At 35.0% G+C, this 21,164-nt stretch overlaps 1 protein-coding gene across 1 annotated transcript in view; it reads right to left on the bottom strand.

Annotated features, from left to right (window-relative positions):
* The window catches only part of LOC144361815 (uncharacterized), a 31,529-nt gene extending 16,691 nt beyond the window's left edge, over positions 1-14,838 (bottom strand). Inside the window, exons 1-2 of the mRNA XM_085497349.1 lie at positions 14,828-14,838; positions 4,775-5,099 (exon numbers count right to left, since the gene is read on the bottom strand). Coding sequence (XP_085353475.1) covers positions 4,775-5,099; positions 14,828-14,838 — 336 coding nt within the window. The remainder of the gene's footprint in view (positions 1-4,774; positions 5,100-14,827) is intronic.
* Positions 14,839-21,164: the final 6,326 nt, after the last annotated feature.

Below are 21,164 nucleotides of genomic sequence, written 5' to 3'. Positions count from 1 at the left end.
ACACATAAGCCCTAATCAGATGTAAAAATATAAAAAAGTGAAGAAAATTCGCACATCAACCATCTCTGAGGCATCCAGCTATATATCCAATGTTACAAACCAAGAGCAGATTAAAATGGTGATATTACATGTTGGAACTAATGATGTATCCGACTTTATTTCCATTTTACAGAAATTTTATATTTTATGCTTACAAGAGACTTGGTTGGGTAGGCTGGATAGTAATAGTAGTTCATTAGATGTATTAGATAGCTATTTTAAAACAGCTAGAAATAGGAGGAACTCTGGGGGAGTGTCAATTTTGTTTAAATCAGGGCTGAGGGAAATAAAGTCTGAAATTAATGACTTCCTTTTGTGTAAATTGAACAAGGAATTTTTTCTCATTAGAAAATGATATTTATTTGGGTTGTATTTACATTCCACTCGAAAATTCGGTTTATCACTTAGATGTTGACTACTTTGGCAATTTAGAAAAAGAAATAAAAAAAAATTCAATCAGGCCCAGGTAATTATAGCAGGTGATTTCAATAGTCTCACTGGAAATCTAATTGATTACATTGCATTTGAAGATAACATTCATGTACCCATTCCAAATAATTGCACTTTAGAAGATTTTGAAAAAGGCACACCCAAGAAAAAACTAACAATAGGTTTGGCAAACAATTAGTCAATCTTTGTATTATGAATAAGCTTTTAATAGCCAAAGGTAGGAAGATGGTTTAAATGGCAACTTTATCTGTCATAATCCGGCTGGTGCAAGTACAGTGTATTACTGCATTATCACAAAAGATTTACACAAACATATATAATATCTTAAAATTCATGATATTAATTACTTGTCAGATCATTGTCCTATTTGTTTCTCAGTGACTGTAAATTACAATCACATCAAGAACACAAAGCTTGTGGATAAATTGAAACCGCACTGTAAAATAATCATTTGGGACGATGAGATAAAGCAAAAATACAAAGTCATGTTACAAAACTCAAATTTTGAAACAATGTTCAAAAACTGCCCTGTCAATGATTTCAAAGACAGTGATGTCAATGAACCAACAGTTCAACACAATATTAATTGATGCAGCGGATAACTGCCTTAAAAGGGTAACCAATAAAAGAAAAATAAATAATAAAAAATATGAATATCCAAAACAACAATGGTTTGATAAGTCGTGTTCTACAGTAAAACGAGAGTTAATTAGTACCTCTAAGTTGCTAATAAAACAACCAACCAGCCGTATATCAAACACCAATATCAAACTCAAACTCAAATATCACATACGAAGAAATTTTTAGCGCTGTAAGTAAACTAACAAATAATGAGCCAGCCGCTGATGACAGCATTGCCAATAAAATGTTGAAAACCAAAATAAGTTTATGATGAGATTTTTACAGAAACTTTTCAACTGTATTCTAGACAGTGGAAAAATTTTCCTGCAACATGAAAATCTACAATTCTTGTTCCCTACACAAATCAGGCGACAAATTAAATCTTGGTACTTGAAGAGCTATTGCATTAACAAGTTGTCTCTCAAAACTATTTACTGACTTAATGAATCAAAGATTGACCACAAACTTGGAAGAAAATAAATTATTTACTGATATGCAGTTTGGCTTTATGAAAGACAGGAGAACGACAGACGCAATTTTCCTATTAAAAACAGCAGTTGAAAACACAATTTATAATAAAAATAAAAATAAAAGCAGCAGTTTAGACTTATAGACTTGTTTTGTTGACTTTAGAAAAGCTCTCGACAGCATCTGAAGGGATGCGCTCTTTTCTCAAGTTAAAAAAACATTGGTATTACGGGGAGCTTTTATGAAATAATAAAATCTATGTATAAGGATATTAAATATAAAGTTAAATTGTCAGAGGGTATAACTGACGGATTTCAGTCCACCTGTGGAGTTGAGTAAGGTTGCAATTTGTCACCAAATTTATTCAACATTTTGCCAGACGATCTGCCAGAATTATTTGGGGATCAACTTGACAAACCAGTTCAAATGGACGAGAAACCTTTAAATTGCATCCAATATGCAGTTGACATTGCACTTATTTCAGAAACGGAAGGCGGCCTACAAAGCTCTCTTAACAAATTAAATGAATATTGTATAAATTGGAATTTAGAAGTAAGCGTAAAGAAAACTAAAGTTATCGTATTTAATTGCAGTAACAGACTGATTAAAAACATGGATTTTAAAATCAACAACCAAGACATAACAGCACTTAGTGAGTTTTGCTATTTAAGGGCAATATTTACTCCAAATGGAAAATTTAAAACAAACTTATCTATGTTAAAAAATAAACCAATGAAGGCTCTTTTCAGCATCAGACAAATACTATCACCATCACTTTTTGACTAGTTAATTTCACCTATACTCATGTATGGTGCTGAAATCTGGCCCAATGAAATCCCAACTGACAGTAACAGTTTAGAGCAAGTTTGCAGTCATTTTTACAGGTTTATCCTAGGAGTGAGTAAAATAACGCCAATTAGTAGATTGAAAGCAGAACTTGGTAGGTTACAAATAAAATCAAAAATTAATTTTGCTCAAATTAAATACTGGCATAGACTATATAGTCTGTCAGATAATCACATTTTAAAATTAGCCCTGGATGAATTGATAAAAATAATTCAAATTGGGTGAGGAATATTAAAGTTACACTGGGACATTAAAATAAAAAAATGATCACAATATGAAAAATTGGGATCAAATACTAAAAAAGTAAAACTCTGACTCTCTAAGAATTATGTTCAATGATGGAGAGAAGAACTAAATCTCAGTAAACCCAATGGAAATAGGGGATCAAAACTGAGAACATACAAATTATTCAAAGTAAGTTATAATATGGAAAATTATTTGCAAAACATTTCAAATTTCAACCTCATGAAAATGCTTTCAAAATTCCACAACTTAGAAATAGAAGCATTAAGAGATGAAAAACATTTCCTGGTATTTTGTACTAACTATATAGAAAAATGTTTGAGTGTGCAATAAATATTTACACAATTGATGTGAATTCCATATTTCAAAAAATTATGGAGAATAATATACCTTAGCAATATATTTGAAGAACACAATTTTTCAAACCACAGAAAGTAATTAATTTGTTTTTTCTTTTATTTTATAAACATTTTTATTTTATGTTATCTCTTTTGAATTTTATGGTTTTTGTATTTCTTTGTATTTATGTTCCTTACCATACAAAAACCTTCTGAAGGTTTTTAGTAGTGTAATAAAGTTATTATTTATATATTAATGATATAACTGAGTTATTCGAATAATAGATCATAGTAGTAGTAAATACGACTTTGTAAATGTTAACGCAAATCAGCTTGATAAAAGCTAGAACGTGTACAAGTGTATGCTAAATTGTTGCTCGGTGGTATTCACCCACAATGCCTACTATAACATTTAGAATATACATACACAGATTGTGTGTGTAAAGCTACCACATTGTACGATACAGATGAGAACACAAAGCACAATGATGGGATATATGTTAACAATCATGAAGTGTAAAATGACTGGTATATACAATATTTGTATTGTAATACAAGTAATAATTTCAGATTAAATTCCAATTGTCTCAAAAAAGCAAGTTATCGTAGTGGAGAAACTGAAAACATATTAAACCTCATGTTCCCATGTACCTGCCATATGTTTCTATTATACCTCGTGATCATGACAGCCAATTAGATTCGCGAATTACAGATGGACATATTCCTGTGTCGACCAGCTGATATTCTCGGGAGCGAAAATCCTGGTTGAAAACAACCGCAAAATTCTCGAAAAACTGTATTTTTAACAATTAAAATTGTTGAGACTCTCCTGAACAGTGTAACAAGATTGCCCCTACATTTACAACATATTTAAATTTGGTTGTTCGGAATGATCTCATGGTTGAGTTTGCGCTGTTTTCTCGACTTTAGTTGTTTTCACCGGCTTTCGACCGGCGTTCCACAGCAGCTTGTGCAGAGCCCCCTGGAATACATGGTACAGTGCGAACTCCGCACAGTTTATTAAGTAAAGGGCAAAGACATATGGGAAGGAGATTGCCCATCTCTCAGGCAGAGTTATATTCTACGAATATAATTTCGGTGTTCTGGCTGCAAGGATCTCTGGGAAGGAGAATGGTGGTGCGCATCTAAGCAACATGGAACGTTCTGTGACGAGGCTCCGCCTACATCCGGGTACATTCATTCCGAATTTATCTGAAGAGCACGTGGCAATATTTACGAGTTTCCAAGGTTTGCATTTCACTGTTTGATTATTTTATTGGAGAGAAAACTAGGATGTTGTAGCTATTTCGCGTAATTTTAGTCGCACTTGTCGTTTTGTGACATTCGATCTGCGATTGCGCAGTTCGTCTCTCTAAACACAGTCCCTCTATTGTCGATCTGGCAACAACAGGCCATCTTTTGTCTCTATCCGCGTACGGGTAAACAGATTATTCACACCTACGATAAGCAGCGATGGTTTGATAGAGGGACTGTGCTCTAAAGAATCTGAGAGTCGTGTACTTTGCTGTTAGACGGCACCACTTCGTTTGATTTGTTACGTATTTTTTTTGTTTTGTTAGTATATTTACATAGTATGTACAGTGTATTTGTTGAATGAAAATGGCGTTAAAAAATAAGCTACGTCACAGTACGTTCTACGTTGCTAAGACGCGCACCACTGTGCCGTATATTTCTATGGGCTCTGAGCAAGCTGCTGTGGAACGTCGGTCGAGGTGCCGGTGAAAATATATGTTATACAGAACACTGACCTGAACATTGACATTGTATTCGAAGTATTGTTTTACCAATAGTGCCAGTTGTAACAAAAGAACGGAAAACGCAACGAACAGGATTATCATCCAAGTTAATCTCCTACAACGATTTGTGGCTGAAACGATGTGAGAAACACCATGGGTGGTAGTGCTCAATCCGAATTCTTCAACTACCTCTTTCATAGATTTCTCACTCTGTATATCGTGTGTACCTCCTGACACGAGCTGTTGATTTCTTTCTTCTAAGTTGTTTGTCGTTATTGAGTGTCCGGATAAGTCGACTTCTTCATTGGTATAATGTGGATTCTTTTTTTTTAAATACCTTCAAAAAAGAGTATGATTATTTTTGATTTTAATTGTTACAGCAATGAATATACTAGTAGTACCATGTTCGACATAATTGGTAAACTTAGAAATATCGTTGTTTCAAACTTGTTTCACGAGTATGTATTGTGTACAGTGTCGAAATTGTTTATACCGTGCTTGTCCGGGTAAGCGCCCAGGGTCTTAAGCATGGAAAATTTACATAAAAAAGGGGTGGGCCTATGCCCAGAACGACCTGCGGCAGGGAATAGAATGGCAAATGGAAACATGCAGGGGAGATAAATGAACAATATGCAATATTAGAAGTATAACAAAAATATTTTATTGCTTATAATGTGACAAATGTGTATTTAATTCTGCTTCTGTGTGACATGAACACTATATAGTCTGATGCATACCATAGCGTAATGGAGTAAAATATTGGTTCACTGCAATAGACACATGAATTAATTTTACAGTATTAAATTAGTGACAGGGGATGAATATATTGCAGCGAGAATTATTATTACATATTTGCATGATTAGGCGACATGTAGTCTTACAACATTTGGCCACAGATGAATTGAGAATTAACAACACTTCCTGAGCTATTCACGAGAGAGCGAGTCTGTACAACAGTATAGCTCATTGACATGTCATTCAACGTACTAGTTTTGTATTTGTTTGAATTATTAAAATATGCGTTATTATGAACATGTACATTATCTATATCTAAATTAATAATGCAAGAAAGTAGTAGCCACACAAGGAATTGGTTAATTATCCTTATGAAATATTAAATTGGAGCAATGTCACACAACTATGATAACACATCGCACACAAAAAACATACTGACAAATAGACGCGACGGCGATCGGGCCTGAATAATAATTCATTTGTTCTCTTCTCTCTAAATATATTCTTATAATTAAAAAAAAAATATCACTAAGCACTGAATAAAACAAGCTCTGTTGTTTTGAAGACGAACGGTTGTGATGGAAATAAAATAAGAATCTTGATATTAACATATCGTCATATATGAGTGACATGAACATGCTTCATCTAGCGTTAAAATAATGACAAATAAATAATTAACTGTGGTTCAATATTTTATTTATAAACACTATTGAACTATGGTGTTACATTTTTTAGTCCCCGTTCGGACGAAGTCCGAAAACGGGGACTTATAATTCGGTCTCTGTCAGTGCGTCCGTGCGTCTGTGCGTCCGTGTGTCCCCGTCCGGGGTCATATCTCAGAATCCCTTGGACCGATTTCGTTCATTCATTGCATGCGCCTAGTACTTTATGTGGGACATATGCACATGCAGTGGTTTAGCGATTCGATTCAAAATGGCCGACTGGCAGCCATTTTTTTTTAAAATGTTGTATTTTGGACATGCTTTGTCAGTTTTCATTCAAACTTGGTACATAGATTATACATGTTAGGATACATGTCCATAACGATTTATTTCACAATTGGATCAAAGATGGCCGACTGGCAGCCATCTTGTTTTTGAAAATGTCTTATTTTGGACATGCTTTGTCAGTTTTCATTCAAATTTAGTACATAGAACTTACATGTTAGGATTCATTTCCCCGACCGTCCGTGAGTTCCTGAGTCTGTAAGCCCGTGCGTCCGTGTGTCCGTCCGTCCGTGTGTCAGTCTGTCCAGAGTCATATTTCAGAATCCTGTGAACCGATTCCGTTTATTCTTTGCATGTGCCTAGTACCTTATGTGGGACATATGCACATGCAGTGGTTTTACAATTCGATTCAAAATGGCCAACTGGCAGCCATCTTGTTTTTTGAAAATGTTGTATTTTGGACATGCTTTGTCAGTTGTCATTCAAACTTGGTACATATATTATACATGTTAGAATACATGTCCATGACGATTTAATTCGCAATTGGATCAAATATGGTCGACTGGCAGGCACCTTGTTTTTGGGTTTTTTATGCGGTATCTTGGTTAGGATGCATGTCCATAACAGTTTGTTTCAAAATCTAGTCAAGGATGGCCGATTGACAGCCATCTGACTTTTTAGCCTTACTACTATATTTCCACAATTTATGTACTATTTTCATTCGTATTTGGCACATACATCATACATGTCAGTGTGTTTCATAATCAGATCAAAGATGGCCGAATAACAGCTGTTTTTATTTTTGGCCATATTACTACTACATGGAACACGTGTTTTGATGTAAATAAACAATCTGTTGTATGCGCCACTTGGAACTCAAGTTTCAAGGACACGCTCGCGACAACCCCTCCGCTTTAATGTGACGAGCACAAAGAGAACTTTCAAAAATTTTAACGGGGACTGTGTCATTTTCAATGACTTGTTCCTTTTTATGTTTGCTCAATCCTACTCTTTTTTATTCGTTATTTTGTTCTTATGTTAAACACTATGATAAAGACTTTTCGTTTTCGACATTGTGACATTCTTTCGTTTTTTTGGGAGAAATAAAAACTGAAAAAAATGATTTTGACGAGATAATTCAGAAATTTATATTAGGAATAATTCATAACGAAATGTATTCCCTATTACAGAAACAAACTTGCTATATTCTCAATCATTTTGCTATTTATTTGTCTTGAATTATGACTATGTAGTATAAACAATAACTTTAATTAATATGAATTACTTTGTAAAACTACTGTATTTTCCTGAATAAAAACGAAATAATTTTACAATGTCGAAAACGGAAGTCTCTATCTCAGTGTTGTAATTAAGTTGTAAACAAATACTGCTTGTATTCTGGTGATTCGTAGACTCATTATGGCATGTGGAAAACAGGTTATAGTTGTTTCGAGCTACTGGTGTTTCATTAAATTTCAACTTTCTGTCGCTACTCTAGAGAAGTTTATGTACTAGTATCACAAATACCGAAAACAGTCATTAAAAAGTACTTGATAAATAAGATGGTGTGAACCAAGTAGAAGATATCATGTGCACCACTAGGGTATGAGTCCATTTTATATTTATATTTCAAAAAGTGTCAAATAAACATTTAAAATACCAATTATTTAATACTGACATCCCTTAATACCATTTTTTGATTTATTCATATAACGTTGGAGAGTTTGTTTTTGTTTCTAGTTAAGCGCTTGAAACGAGCAAATTGGAAAAATGAAATCGGGGCATGCTACATACTCAACGCATCCATTGTATATATTGGAAAATGTTCAAATGCCCTTTAGATTGAAAAATACGAACAACCCATAATACCATTTTCGCTTAATCCTATCTGTTCACTAATTTTGCATTCTGTAAATTTGTACAATCAACAAATCGTGTTACATTATGAAATATGCGCTTTCTCATTAATGTTTCTCATTAAGCTTTCATCAACAAAGGGTGCCGCGTAATGTTGGCGGAATTATAAATAAATAAATAAATAAATAAATAAATAAATAAATAAATAAATAAATAAATAAATAAATAAATAAATAAATAAATAAATAAATAAATAAATAAATAAATAAATAAATAAATAAATAAATAAATAAATAAATAAATAAATAAATAAATAAATAAATAAATAAATAAATAAATAAATAAATAAATAAATAAATAAATAAATAAAGCAAAAATGATGTGCTGGCGTGTATTTAGTATTTAGTAGTATGTCACCAGGTTGCAGTGATGTTGTCATAACGATGCTACGAGGAGACTTGATGGAGTCTACGCGCAGTCATGACAACGCATGCAAAGTATTAAGACTGTTGGTTGAACTGTCGATTATAAAAATGGGGGGGGGGCTATAGCGTAATAGGGGAGAAGAGAACCGGGGTATATGGTGACGATAGTAGTTACAATAAATACCTGGCTATGTTATATACTGGTGTCTTTGTGACTGAATGATGCGTATAGGTGTCGAGCGAACCCGCTGTACTACTCACTGCTATGCGAGTTACCCATTCCCCAATGCAATCACTTTCTGTACATTAACCTGACGAGCCACTCACTTATAACAACCCTGAAAGACGTAAGCTGTACTGTTTACAAATAATTATCCAAAGCTTTTCATTTTGCCACCAAAGTAATTATTCTGATACTACAACATGATCTGCAAATTTGTTGCCTGATCATGACAGGGAAAATCCAGCTCGAAGGGTACATTCATAATGTTACATGATTTGTTTATTGGCCAATTTTAAAGTATGCAAGATTATGGGCGTGATAGGACGAAACAAAAATGGCATTATTCTCATATTCCCTGAGTTAGCGGTAAGTAATCACAAGGCGGTGGTCGTCGCACCACGTCATGTTCGATATGGGACTCATAGCGACGTATACAACGCATGCAAAATGCATTTTTTGTTTACATGAAATTCGAACACGCGCTGCGCGACGACCACCGCCCTTTAAGATTTTAGCTGTGCTTTCGGGGTTATTCGCGTTGTGGTGACGTTTAGTTTTCAACAATGGGATTTTGAAACGAACGAACAAATTGAAATCCCGTTTTCATTTTGGCATGTTTCATTTTATTGGATTATTTGCACATTTTCAGTCGACGGCGAGCCCAACAACAAATGATAACAGACCAAAGACAAGCCAATCAGTTCTGTTCTCATGCAGCTGTAGGGAATTCCACTTTTTAATATTCATATAGTGCTCGTTTCACTAAGACATGTTGTCATGGATACAGTGTGAACGTACATGACCTCATTTTCTAGAACTAGGGATACGCTAACTGATTCGTAACCATGTTACGAGACAAAGCATTGAGCTACACCACAGTTACCGGTGCTTTCAGCTCAAACAGTTTATCTGATATGCGAACACGGATGATCATTGCACGATTCGACGCCAGCCCAGGGGCGGATACACGATTTTTTTATGGGGGGGTCCAAAGTTAATGATTTTTTAGGTATCATCCCAGTTGTCCGAAGGTCCGCGAGACCGAAGGTCCACGAGTCCGAAATTTCAAAACAAAAATCTAAAGCTCGGGAATATGTCAATACATTGAGAAAATTACTAGAATGTGAGTTATGTGCGGAAATGTGTCTTGTTATGGAATGCATATGCACAAAAATATAGAAAATAAATTTCCCTTGTATTTAGATGTGGCATCAACTATCCTCTACTCACAATTTGTGATTACGAAAACAAACTCCTAACATATTTAATATTCGGATTATTATTCATAGAAGAATATAAATTGACGCATTCAACACAAAGCAAATAAAGCGACTGTTTAATGCTTTGAAATAACAATGGACATTATACCAATATATAGTATATTACACGGAACTACATAAATGAACCACACAATATTCACGTGTTTATATTTAAATAGTCGCTTGTTCTCAGTTTCTTTCTGTAATTACATCGTTTTCAGTGTATGGATGGTTTCGTTGTATATAGGAAAAATTCTCCACCGTATGTCAGAGAATAGTTAATATTTTGAAAGCCCGATATAGCTATATCGATTTTGTGACAAACAGAACAGAAAAAGTCCGAATTTGCCTGTCTAATTGTGAAATAGTCAACACCGGTTTCTAGGACTGATCATTCTTTTGTATTTGAAATAACATTTCAGTGCACGTCGGACGTAAATTTGATATGCGGAAAATTCTGCATTTTTGAGTGTTTCGGTACTCCATTTTTTTGCTATAACGAGGTATAACGAAATCCACGCTGCCTAGTCTGGATTTCAAGCTAGTCTGCACCACGAGGAATCTTGAGGCCACGAATGACACAACTCACATTTGTTAAATCAGTACTATATAGTGTTTCGCCTTGCACGTTGAAAATATGGCTACCTTTGGTTTATGTTGTGAGATTTGTTTCAATTAATGTGGCTTTCCCGGCAACGAGGTACTAGAAAATCTACATCTTTCTGGGGCGGTCCGCGGTCGTGCGTCTTAATACAGTCCCTGTACAGAAGTAGTGAGTAGGTTAAGCCCAGCTAGTTTTTCCCACGAACTGATTAGCTCGCTTCTCTACCAACGTGAACGAGTCATAACTCACATTCAAGTAGCTGTATGTGTATATTATGAATGCTTGCGCGTACACTTAGGACAAGTATGAACATATTATCTAATATAATCCACTCATAATTTGTATTAGTATGACATAGTCACCGTTTATATCTGTTTTATAAAAGAATTTATATAATCACAGCTGCTAAACACAAATGTTATGATTAGGTAATGGAATTAACTTGCCATCATGATGTCTTTAAAATGTGACGTCTTTTTTGCATGGCAAAAATAACATTTTAAAAAACCTTTTGGTATTTATAATTATTTTGACAACGCACATTTATGTGTCATCAACATTTATATCAGTACAAATAATAATAAAATAATTGTATTTTATATTGCATAATTTATGTGTATATATTGTTTTTTTTAATATTGACATTTATGGAAACAAGAGGTAATGAACTAAAATCTCCTCTCTTTCGATTTTTTTTTAGCTGCTATGATATATATGTAAAATGTAATTTATAATTCATTTCTACTCCCTCACCTACAGGGAATGTGCTTATCTAACACCGTAGTCTTACGTAGTTGTTGACAACAATTCCAAATAAGTTTTCCAATAATAAAAGAGAAAGCTACACGAACATGTGTACCTTATACCGAATTGGCTTCTATTTTTTTTTTGCTTTTTAATATGCTTAAATATCCAAGTATGATGACCGACTGGCAGTAGATTTGTTTTGCTTTTAAAAACATAAATATATGTTAGATTTTAGTGAATATTCTCTAACATGTTGTCCAACAGTAAATATTTCATTATATCGATAACATTACTTACTTATAGTTAGAGTTATTAACATATACTATCACCAAAACAATACAACTTGCCTGCATTTTTCTGTGGTTATTAGTGTGACACATTTTACTTACAAATACTTCTCTGAGATAGTATTCACAATATATCCCGCAAGTTAATACGGACATTTACCAAGCAGCAGCAATTTCCGCTGCTTTGAATAGCAAGAGTTTATAAATAGTTATGATAAACTTCGTAATATAATACAAAATGGTACCAATATATTGGAGTATGCACTCTCTATGCAAAGTGAAGCTTTCCGCACACGTAGGCGCCTGCACCACGTGACTCATGCATTATGAAGTGTGAGCTATGAAGCGTAAAAGCCTTTCTCGGGTTTGTCACATGACATTCAGATTTCATGGTTTATCGTTTTTAATTTGTCTAATTTTAATATACTATCATAAAAGTAAACCCTTGCGGAATAGACTTCTACAAATCATTGATTGAAATAATTGTATTATTTATGTTCGGTCTCGTGAACCTTCGGTCTCGTGAACCTTTGGACAACAGGGCTGTAGCCTTTATTTATATCATACAAAAACAAACTGAATAAATTTTCCAACGGGGGGTCCCGGACCCCAAGAACCCCCCTCTAGATCCGCCACTGCAGCCCCAAAATAAACTATCACTTTTAAACACTGAAGTGACGATTTCAAAGAGGATAACATTTGTGTATGACAGTGAACAAATGATGTCCAAGTTCCAACTTTAAACGAACAAATATAAAAATGGTATGTCAGTATTTCTTAATATTGAATGGGGCAATCAATAACAGCTATTTTTAATGTTTATTCCACTATTTCGCAACAGAAATGCAAGGTGGACGCGTTTGTAACGGATTATACGTGTTGGTTTTCTCTTTATTTATTCAATATTCCGCAGCTACGCAATACTCTTTTTGGATAGTTGGTATGTTCCACGATGCGGTACTCCTTCAAATGAAATACGCCAGCCAACAACAGTATTTCACACTTTTACCAGCTCATTTAGGTCGAAGCACTTCCGCTGATCAAAATCGCTGAACGATACAGCCAAGTATTCTCTGGGATAAAGAAGGATGTTGAACTTCGACCTCGTTTCAAGAAGTTGTATTCGTTGATACGTACGTAGAGGTAATACGTTTCTGTCCTGTCGCGCTCCAAGAATAGTGTCTCCTATAGTGTTGTTCAGTACCATTTCATCACTAACTTTTTTATTGTGAACGAAAAAGCAATCCAACTAACATTTCCGATAATAACTACAATGTTTAAATGAAATGAATTTTTAAACAAAGGATGTACTTCATCTTCATCAGTCAAGGAACGTTTGTTTCGGGTCACCCCTCCAAACTAACCCTTGGCAGATTGAACCACTATAGTGTGTATTTAATAGGCGCCCTTAACGACAAGGATGGGAGATGCGACACAAATAAACAGCCAATCAGCTATATTGTATCACAATACAGTAGAGCGTGTGTTTTTTAAATGGCGACTCAAGCAGAACAGATCACGCAGTTTGTTGCAACGAGGACAGGGAGTGGCAAATCAAGAAAATTGTGCAACAATTCAACTCTTGAATGATCAGTCGAGCAGAGTTTCTGAAATTTGAAAGTTTCATTACGTTGTTAAAACATGTTCGACATAAATAGTTGGCACTTTGCTGACGAAGTATGCCACAAACAGCCTGCCACGTTGGCACAACAATTGTGGAAAACTGGGGGGGTGCAGCGCCGATTTTTGGGGTTTGGTAAACAACCTAAACACACTCTAAGAATTTTGAAGTAACCGTCACGGTGCTACCATTTCTGACGTGTTGCTCTTTAGTTTACCGCGCAATGTTACACAGCGTCTGATTGAGCGCTTTTCCAACAGGCGCATCCAATCAAACTTGTACATTTGTTTAACATAAAATACACGTGATCCCGCACGGATTGGTGGAGTTGGCAATGAGTCGGCACCAAGTACGATGACTGTACTTAAGAATTAAAACTTAAGACTTAGTGTCATTGTGTTAGATGATAAATAGTGCAATTGTTTAAAATTTTCGAAAACAGTCACTTTAATAATCGCATAAGTGCGCAAACAGGGATACATGTATGGCTTTCGATTGTTCATGGTGACTTCACGTGCGAATTATCATGCCAAACAATTTGAAATGTTAATAATGTTACATCGCGAGTAACAAGAGTAAATAAAGTCGTATTGTACTCTCTGTATTCATAGATGCAACCGTAGTCATAAGGTAATGATCGGTGGTGTGTGGTCATCTCGCCGTCATTGAAACGTGAAAATAATATAAACGGACTTTTTATCAGAACTCTGAAGACAGCTATCAGGAAATATGAAATAATACTTTGTACTCTATTCCCTCATTTAATAAGCGAATATTCTAGAAACACACGTATGGGAAGAATTACACATATATAAGGTAGCAGTATATGTCTACGTTGGCAACGATACGAGCTAATGTATTGACAGTTTGATATATTTCCTGCTTAATAAGGCGTATTCCTCTTTAAATACAAATTGCAGGAATCTATTAGTAAGTATGGGACCAACATGTGGCTCATAGCTAAACCCCAATACACATTTCAATATAGTTTAAAACAGTGAGTGTGTTTCTGATTTTCTGACAGGGATTTAATATTTAACGGAACTTATTAAAATTTTACTAGCTATGAAATTGGAGAACATTGGTTATGTCCTGAACAATTTTCTAGCGCTAATTATGTGTGCCGGCTTAAACACTCGATTGCTTGCCCTTGCTCTACTGTGCTCTAGTTTGCCTTATCGTTTCAAGGTTGCCTACTCTTCCTGGTAGGCAATCTAATTTTATCGTTATGCAAGTTCAATATCTATATTTTATGTGCAGATTGAGACCGTAACTTTATAGATAATAAACAAATAAGGTACAACGTGTGCCAATATCGTAACAAAATAAATTATAAATGAGTAGTACTTTTAAAACTTACCAATTGTCCATTGTGTTGGAGTTGTGGAATAAGGGTATAGTGTTTGTGGTTTCACCTCAGTCAGAAACTATCTGTGCAAAACGTCACAACAGCTTGACTGTAGTTTAAGGTTCCTGGGTCCTCAACACTTGTATACGTCACACATTGATGGAGTGATCAATGGTTTTACGTATCTTTGATAATAAATAGTAATACGGAACGATCGACTAGATACATACTAATGTGAGGAGCTGCAAATGGCGTGATATACTACTACTCACTGATTAGGCAGAATATGTAACATAAACCTTACATGAAGCTGTGCCCGTCGATACGCCTAGTAATATCACGTTCGTAGACACGTCGTCAGTCGAGTCGGTAGTGTGTCCGTGCACTGACGTACCCCGCCACTTCAAGTCCCGAGCCCGAGTGATCAACAACTGTTAAATATTAAAATGCATTTCTCATATTAATAACATTGTTTAAAGTCAATGACACGAACAAAACAGTGTTCATGAGAATTAAAAATAGATATAGTGCTGGCAAATATGCAATTAACAACATCAATGTGTTGTGTTATCAGTAGCGTTCTATTGTAAATACTATTATAGTTTTATTTATCCTTAAGAGCATGTTTTAGCATGAAGCTAGATAAGCACAAGGCTTGGATAGAGATTAAAATATAGAGATAAAACTCAATAAAATACATTTAAGTACAAGTTAAAAGCTTCTTCCGTCACTCATTTCACATCTTCAATATTCAATAACAATAATTTTAAAATTAGACTTAAAAAACATAAATGCTCGTGGTACGTTTAAAATTAATTAATATGTTAATGAACCATTCATCATTGAACAATGCATTAAGAAGACAACCTTTAACATCTATTCAGTTCTTCAATGTGTTCAACACTATAAAATCTGTGAATCTTCGATCCAAACTTCAATGTGTTTGATCACCATATTCAACACAGTAAAATCCGTGAATCTTCGATCCAAACTTCAATGTGTTCCAATCACCATATTCAACACAGTAAAATCCGTAAATCTTCGATCAAAACTTCAATGTGTTCCAATCACCATATTCAACACAGTAAAATCCGTGAATCTTCGATCCAAACTTCAATGTGTTTGATCACCATATTCAACACAGTAAAATCCGTGAATCTTCGATCCAAACTTAAATGTGTTCCAATCACAATATTCAACACAGTAAAATCCGTGAATCTTCGATCCAAACTTCAATGTGTTCCAATCACCATATTCAACACAGTAAAATCCGTGAATCTTCGATCCAAACTTAAATGTGTTCCAATCACAATATTCAACACAGTAAAATCCGTGAATTTTCGATCCAAACTTAAATGCGTTCCAATCACAATATTCAACACAGTAAAATCCGTGAATCTTCGATCCAAACTTCAATGTGTTTGATCACGATATTCAACAATGTAAAATCCGTGAATCTTCGATCCAAACTTCAATGTGTTGATCACGATATTCAACACTGTAAAATCCGTGAATCTTCGATCCAAACTTAAATGTGTTTCAATCACAATATTCAACACAGTAAAATCCGTGATTCTTCGATCCAAACTTCAATGTGTTCCAATCACCATATTCAACACAGTAAAATCCGTGAATCTTCGATCCAAACTTCAATGTGTTCCGATCACCATATTCAACACAGTAAAATCCGTGAATCTTCGATCCAAACTTCAATGCGTTGCGGTCATGATATTCAACACTGTAAAAACCGTGAATCTTCGATCCAAACTTCAATGTGTTCCAATCACCATATTCAACACAGTAAAATCCGTGAATCTTCGATCCAAACTTCAATGTGTTGCGATCATGATATTCAACACTGTAAAATCCGTGAATCGTCGATCAAAACTTCGATGTGTTCCAATCACCATATTCAACACAGTAAAATCCATGAATCTTCGATCCAAACTTCAATGTGTTCCGATCACCATATTCAACACAGTAAAATCCGTGAATCTTCGATCCAAACTTAAATGTGTTCCAATCACAATATTCAACACAGTAAAATCCGTGAATCTTCGATCCAAACTTCATTGTGTTTGATCACGATATTCAACACTGTAAAATCCGTGAATCTTCGATCCAAACTTCATCGTGTTCCAATCACCATATTCAACACTGTAAAATCCGTGAATCTTCGATCCAAACTTCAATGTGTTCCAATCACAATATTCAACACAGTAAAATCCGCGAATCTTCGATCCAAACTTCATTGTGTTTGATCACGATATTCAACACTGTAAAATCCGTGAATCTTCGACCCAAACTTCAATGTGTTCCAATCACCATATTCAACACTGTAAAATCCGTGAATCTTTGATCCAAACTTCAATGTGTTGCGATCATGATATTCAACACTGTAAAATCCGTGAATCTTCGATCCAAACTTCAATGTGTTGCGATCATGATATTCAACACAGTAAAATCCGTGAATCTTCGATCCAAACTTAAATGTGTTCCAAACACAATATTCAACACAGTAAAATCCGTGAATCTTCGATCCCAACTTCAATGTGTTCCAATCACCATATTCAACACAGTAAAATCCGTGAATCTTCGATTCAAACTTAAATGCGTTCCAATCACAATATTCAACACAGTAAAATCCGTGAATCTTCGATCCAAACTTCAATGTGTTTGATCACGATATTCAACACTGTAAAATCCGTGAATCCTCGATCCAAACTTCAATGTGTTGATCACGATATTCAACACTGTAAAATCCGTGAATCTTCGATCCAAACTTAAATGTGTTTCAATCACAATATTCAACACAGTAAAATCCGTGATTCTTCGATCCAAACTTCAATGTGTTCCAATCACCATATTCAACACAGTAAAATCCGTGAATCTTCGATCCAAACTTCAATGTGTTCCGATCACCATATTCAACACAGTAAAATCCGTGAATCTTCGATCCAAACTTCAATGCGTTGCGATCATGATATTCAACACTGTAAAATCCGTGAATCTTCGATCCAAACTTCAATGTGTTCCAATCACCATATTCAACACAGTAAAATCCGTGAATCTTCGATCCAAACTTCAATGTGTTGCGATCATGATATTCAACACTGTAAAATCCGTGAATCTTCGATCAAAACTTCGATGTGTTCCAATCACCATATTCAACACAGTAAAATCCATGAATCTTCGATCCAAACTTCAATGTGTTCCGATCACCATATTCAACACAGTAAAATCCGTGAATCTTCGATCCAAACTTAAATGTGTTCCAATCACAATATTCAACACAGTAAAATCCGTGAATCTTCGATCCAAACTTCATTGTGTTTGATCACGATATTCAACACTGTAAAATCCGTGAATCTTCGATCCAAACTTCATCGTGTTCCAATCACCATATTCAACACTGTAAAATCCGTGAATCTTCGATCCAAACTTCAATGTGTTCCAATCACAATATTCAACACAGTAAAATCCGTGAATCTTCGATCCAAACTTCATTGTGTTTGATCACGATATTCAACACTGTAAAATCCGTGAATCTTCGACCCAAACTTCAATGTGTTCCAATCACCATATTCAACACTGTAAAATCCGTGAATCTTTGATCCAAACTTCAATGTGTTGCGATCATGATATTCAACACTGTAAAATCCGTGAATCTTCGATCCAAACTTCAATGTGTTGATCACGATATTCAACACTGTAAAATCCGTGAATCTTCGATCCAAACTTAAATGTGTTTCAATCACAATATTCAACACAGTAAAATCCGTGATTCTTCGATCCAAACTTCAATGTGTTCCAATCACCATATTCAACACAGTAAAATCCGTGAATCTTCGATCCAAACTTCAATGTGTTGCGATCATGATATTCAACACTGTAAAATCCGTGAATCTTCGATCAAAACTTCGATGTGTTCCAATCACCATATTCAACACAGTAAAATCCATGAATCTTCGATCCAAACTTCAATGTGTTCCGATCACCATATTCAACACAGTAAAATCCGTGAATCTTCGATCCAAACTTAAATGTGTTCCAATCACAATATTCAACACAGTAAAATCCGTGAATCTTCGATCCAAACTTCATTGTGTTTGATCACGATATTCAACACTGTAAAATCCGTGAATCTTCGATCCAAACTTCATCGTGTTCCAATCACCATATTCAACACTGTAAAATCCGTGAATCTTCGATCCAACTTCAATGTGTTCCAATCACAATATTCAACACAGTAAAATCCGTGAATCTTCGATCCAAACTTCATTGTGTTTGATCACGATATTCAACACTGTAAAATCCGTGAATCTTCGACCCAAACTTCAATGTGTTCCAATCACCATATTCAACACTGTAAAATCCGTGAATCTTTGATCCAAACTTCAATGTGTTGCGATCATGATATTCAACACTGTAAAATCCGTGAATCTTCGATCCAAACTTCAATGTGTTGCGATCATGATATTCAACACAGTAAAATCCGTGAATCTTCGATCCAAACTTAAATGTGTTCCAAACACAATATTCAACACAGTAAAATCCGTGAATCTTCGATCCAAACTTAAATGTGTTCTGATCACGATATTCAACACAGTAAAATCCGTGAATCTTCGATCCAAACTTAAATGTGTTCCAATCACAATATTCAACACAGTAAAATCAGTGAATCTTCGACCCAAACTTCAATGTGTTCCAATCACCATATTCAACACAGTAAAATCCGTGAATCTTCGATCCAAACTTCAATGTGTTCCGATCACCATATTCAACACTGTAAAATCCGTGAATCTTCGATCCAAACTTCAATGTGTTGCGATCATAATATTCAACACTGTAAAATCCGTGAATCTTCGATCCAAACTTCAATGTGTTCCAATCACCATATTCAACACAGTAAAATCCGTGAATCTTCGATCCAAACTTCAATGTGTTCCGATCACCATATTCAACACAGTAAAATCCGTGAATCTTCGATCCAAACTTAAATGTGTTCCAATCACAATATTCAATACAGTAAAATCCGTGAATCTTCGAACCAAACTTCAATGTGTTTGATCACCATATTCAACACTGTAAAATCCGTGAATCTTCGACCCAAACTTCAATATGTTCCAATCACCATATTCAACACAGTAAAATCCGTGAATCTTCGATCCAAACTTCAATGTGTTCCGATCACCATATTCAACACAGTAAAATCCGTGAATCTTCGATCCAAACTTCAATGTGTTCCAATCACCATATTCAACACAGTAAAATCCGTGAATCTTCGATCCAAACTTCAATGTGTTCCAATCACCATATTCAACACAGTAAAATCCGTGAATCTTCGATCCAAACTTCAATGTGTTTGATCACCATATTCAACACAGTAAAATCCGTGAATCTTCGATCCAAACTTAAATGTGTTCCAATCACAATATTCAACACAGTAAAATCCGTGAATCTTCGATCCAAACTTCAATGTGTTCCAATCACCATATTCAACACAGTAAAATCCGTGAATCTTCGATCCAAACTTCAATGTGTTGCGATCATGATATTCAACACTGTAAAATCCGTGAATCTTCGATCAAAACTTCGATGTGTTCCAATCACCATATTCAACACAGTAAAATCCATGAATCTTCGATCCAAACTTCAATGTGTTCCTATCACCATATTCAACACAGTAAAATCCGTGAATCTTCGATCCAAACTTAAATGTGTTCCAATCACAATATTCAACACAGTAAAATCCGTGAATCTTCGATCCAAACTTCATTGTGTTTGATCACGATATTCAACACTGTAAAATCCGTGAATCTTCGATCCAAACTTCATCGTGTTCCAATCACCATATTCAACACTGTAAAATCCGTGAATCTTCGATCCAAACTTCAATGTGTTCCAATCACAATATTCAACACAGTAAAATCCGTGAATCTTCGATCCAAACTTCATTGTGTTTGATCACGATATTCAACACTGTAAAATCCGTGAATCTTCGATCCAAACTTCATCGTGTTCCAATCACCATATTCAACACTGTAAAATCCGTGAATCTTCGATCCAAACTTCAATGTGTTCCAATCACAATATTCAACACAGTAAAATCCGTGAATCTTCGATCCAAACTTCATTGTGTTTGATCACGATATTCAACACTGTAAAATCCGTGAATCTTCGATCCAAACTTCATCGTGTTCCAATCACCATATTCAACACTGTAAAATCCGTGAATCTTCGATCCAAACTTCAATGTGTTCCAATCACAATATTCAACACAGTAAAATCCGTGAATCTTCGATCCAAACTTCATTGTGTTTGATCACGATATTCAACACTGTAAAAT

The sequence above is a fragment of the Saccoglossus kowalevskii genome, chromosome 1, assembly GCF_978046115.1.
Source record: "Saccoglossus kowalevskii chromosome 1, keSacKowa6.1, whole genome shotgun sequence".
NCBI lineage: Eukaryota > Metazoa > Hemichordata > Enteropneusta > Harrimaniidae > Saccoglossus > Saccoglossus kowalevskii.
This window is presented reverse-complemented; position numbering and strand designations above follow the sequence as displayed.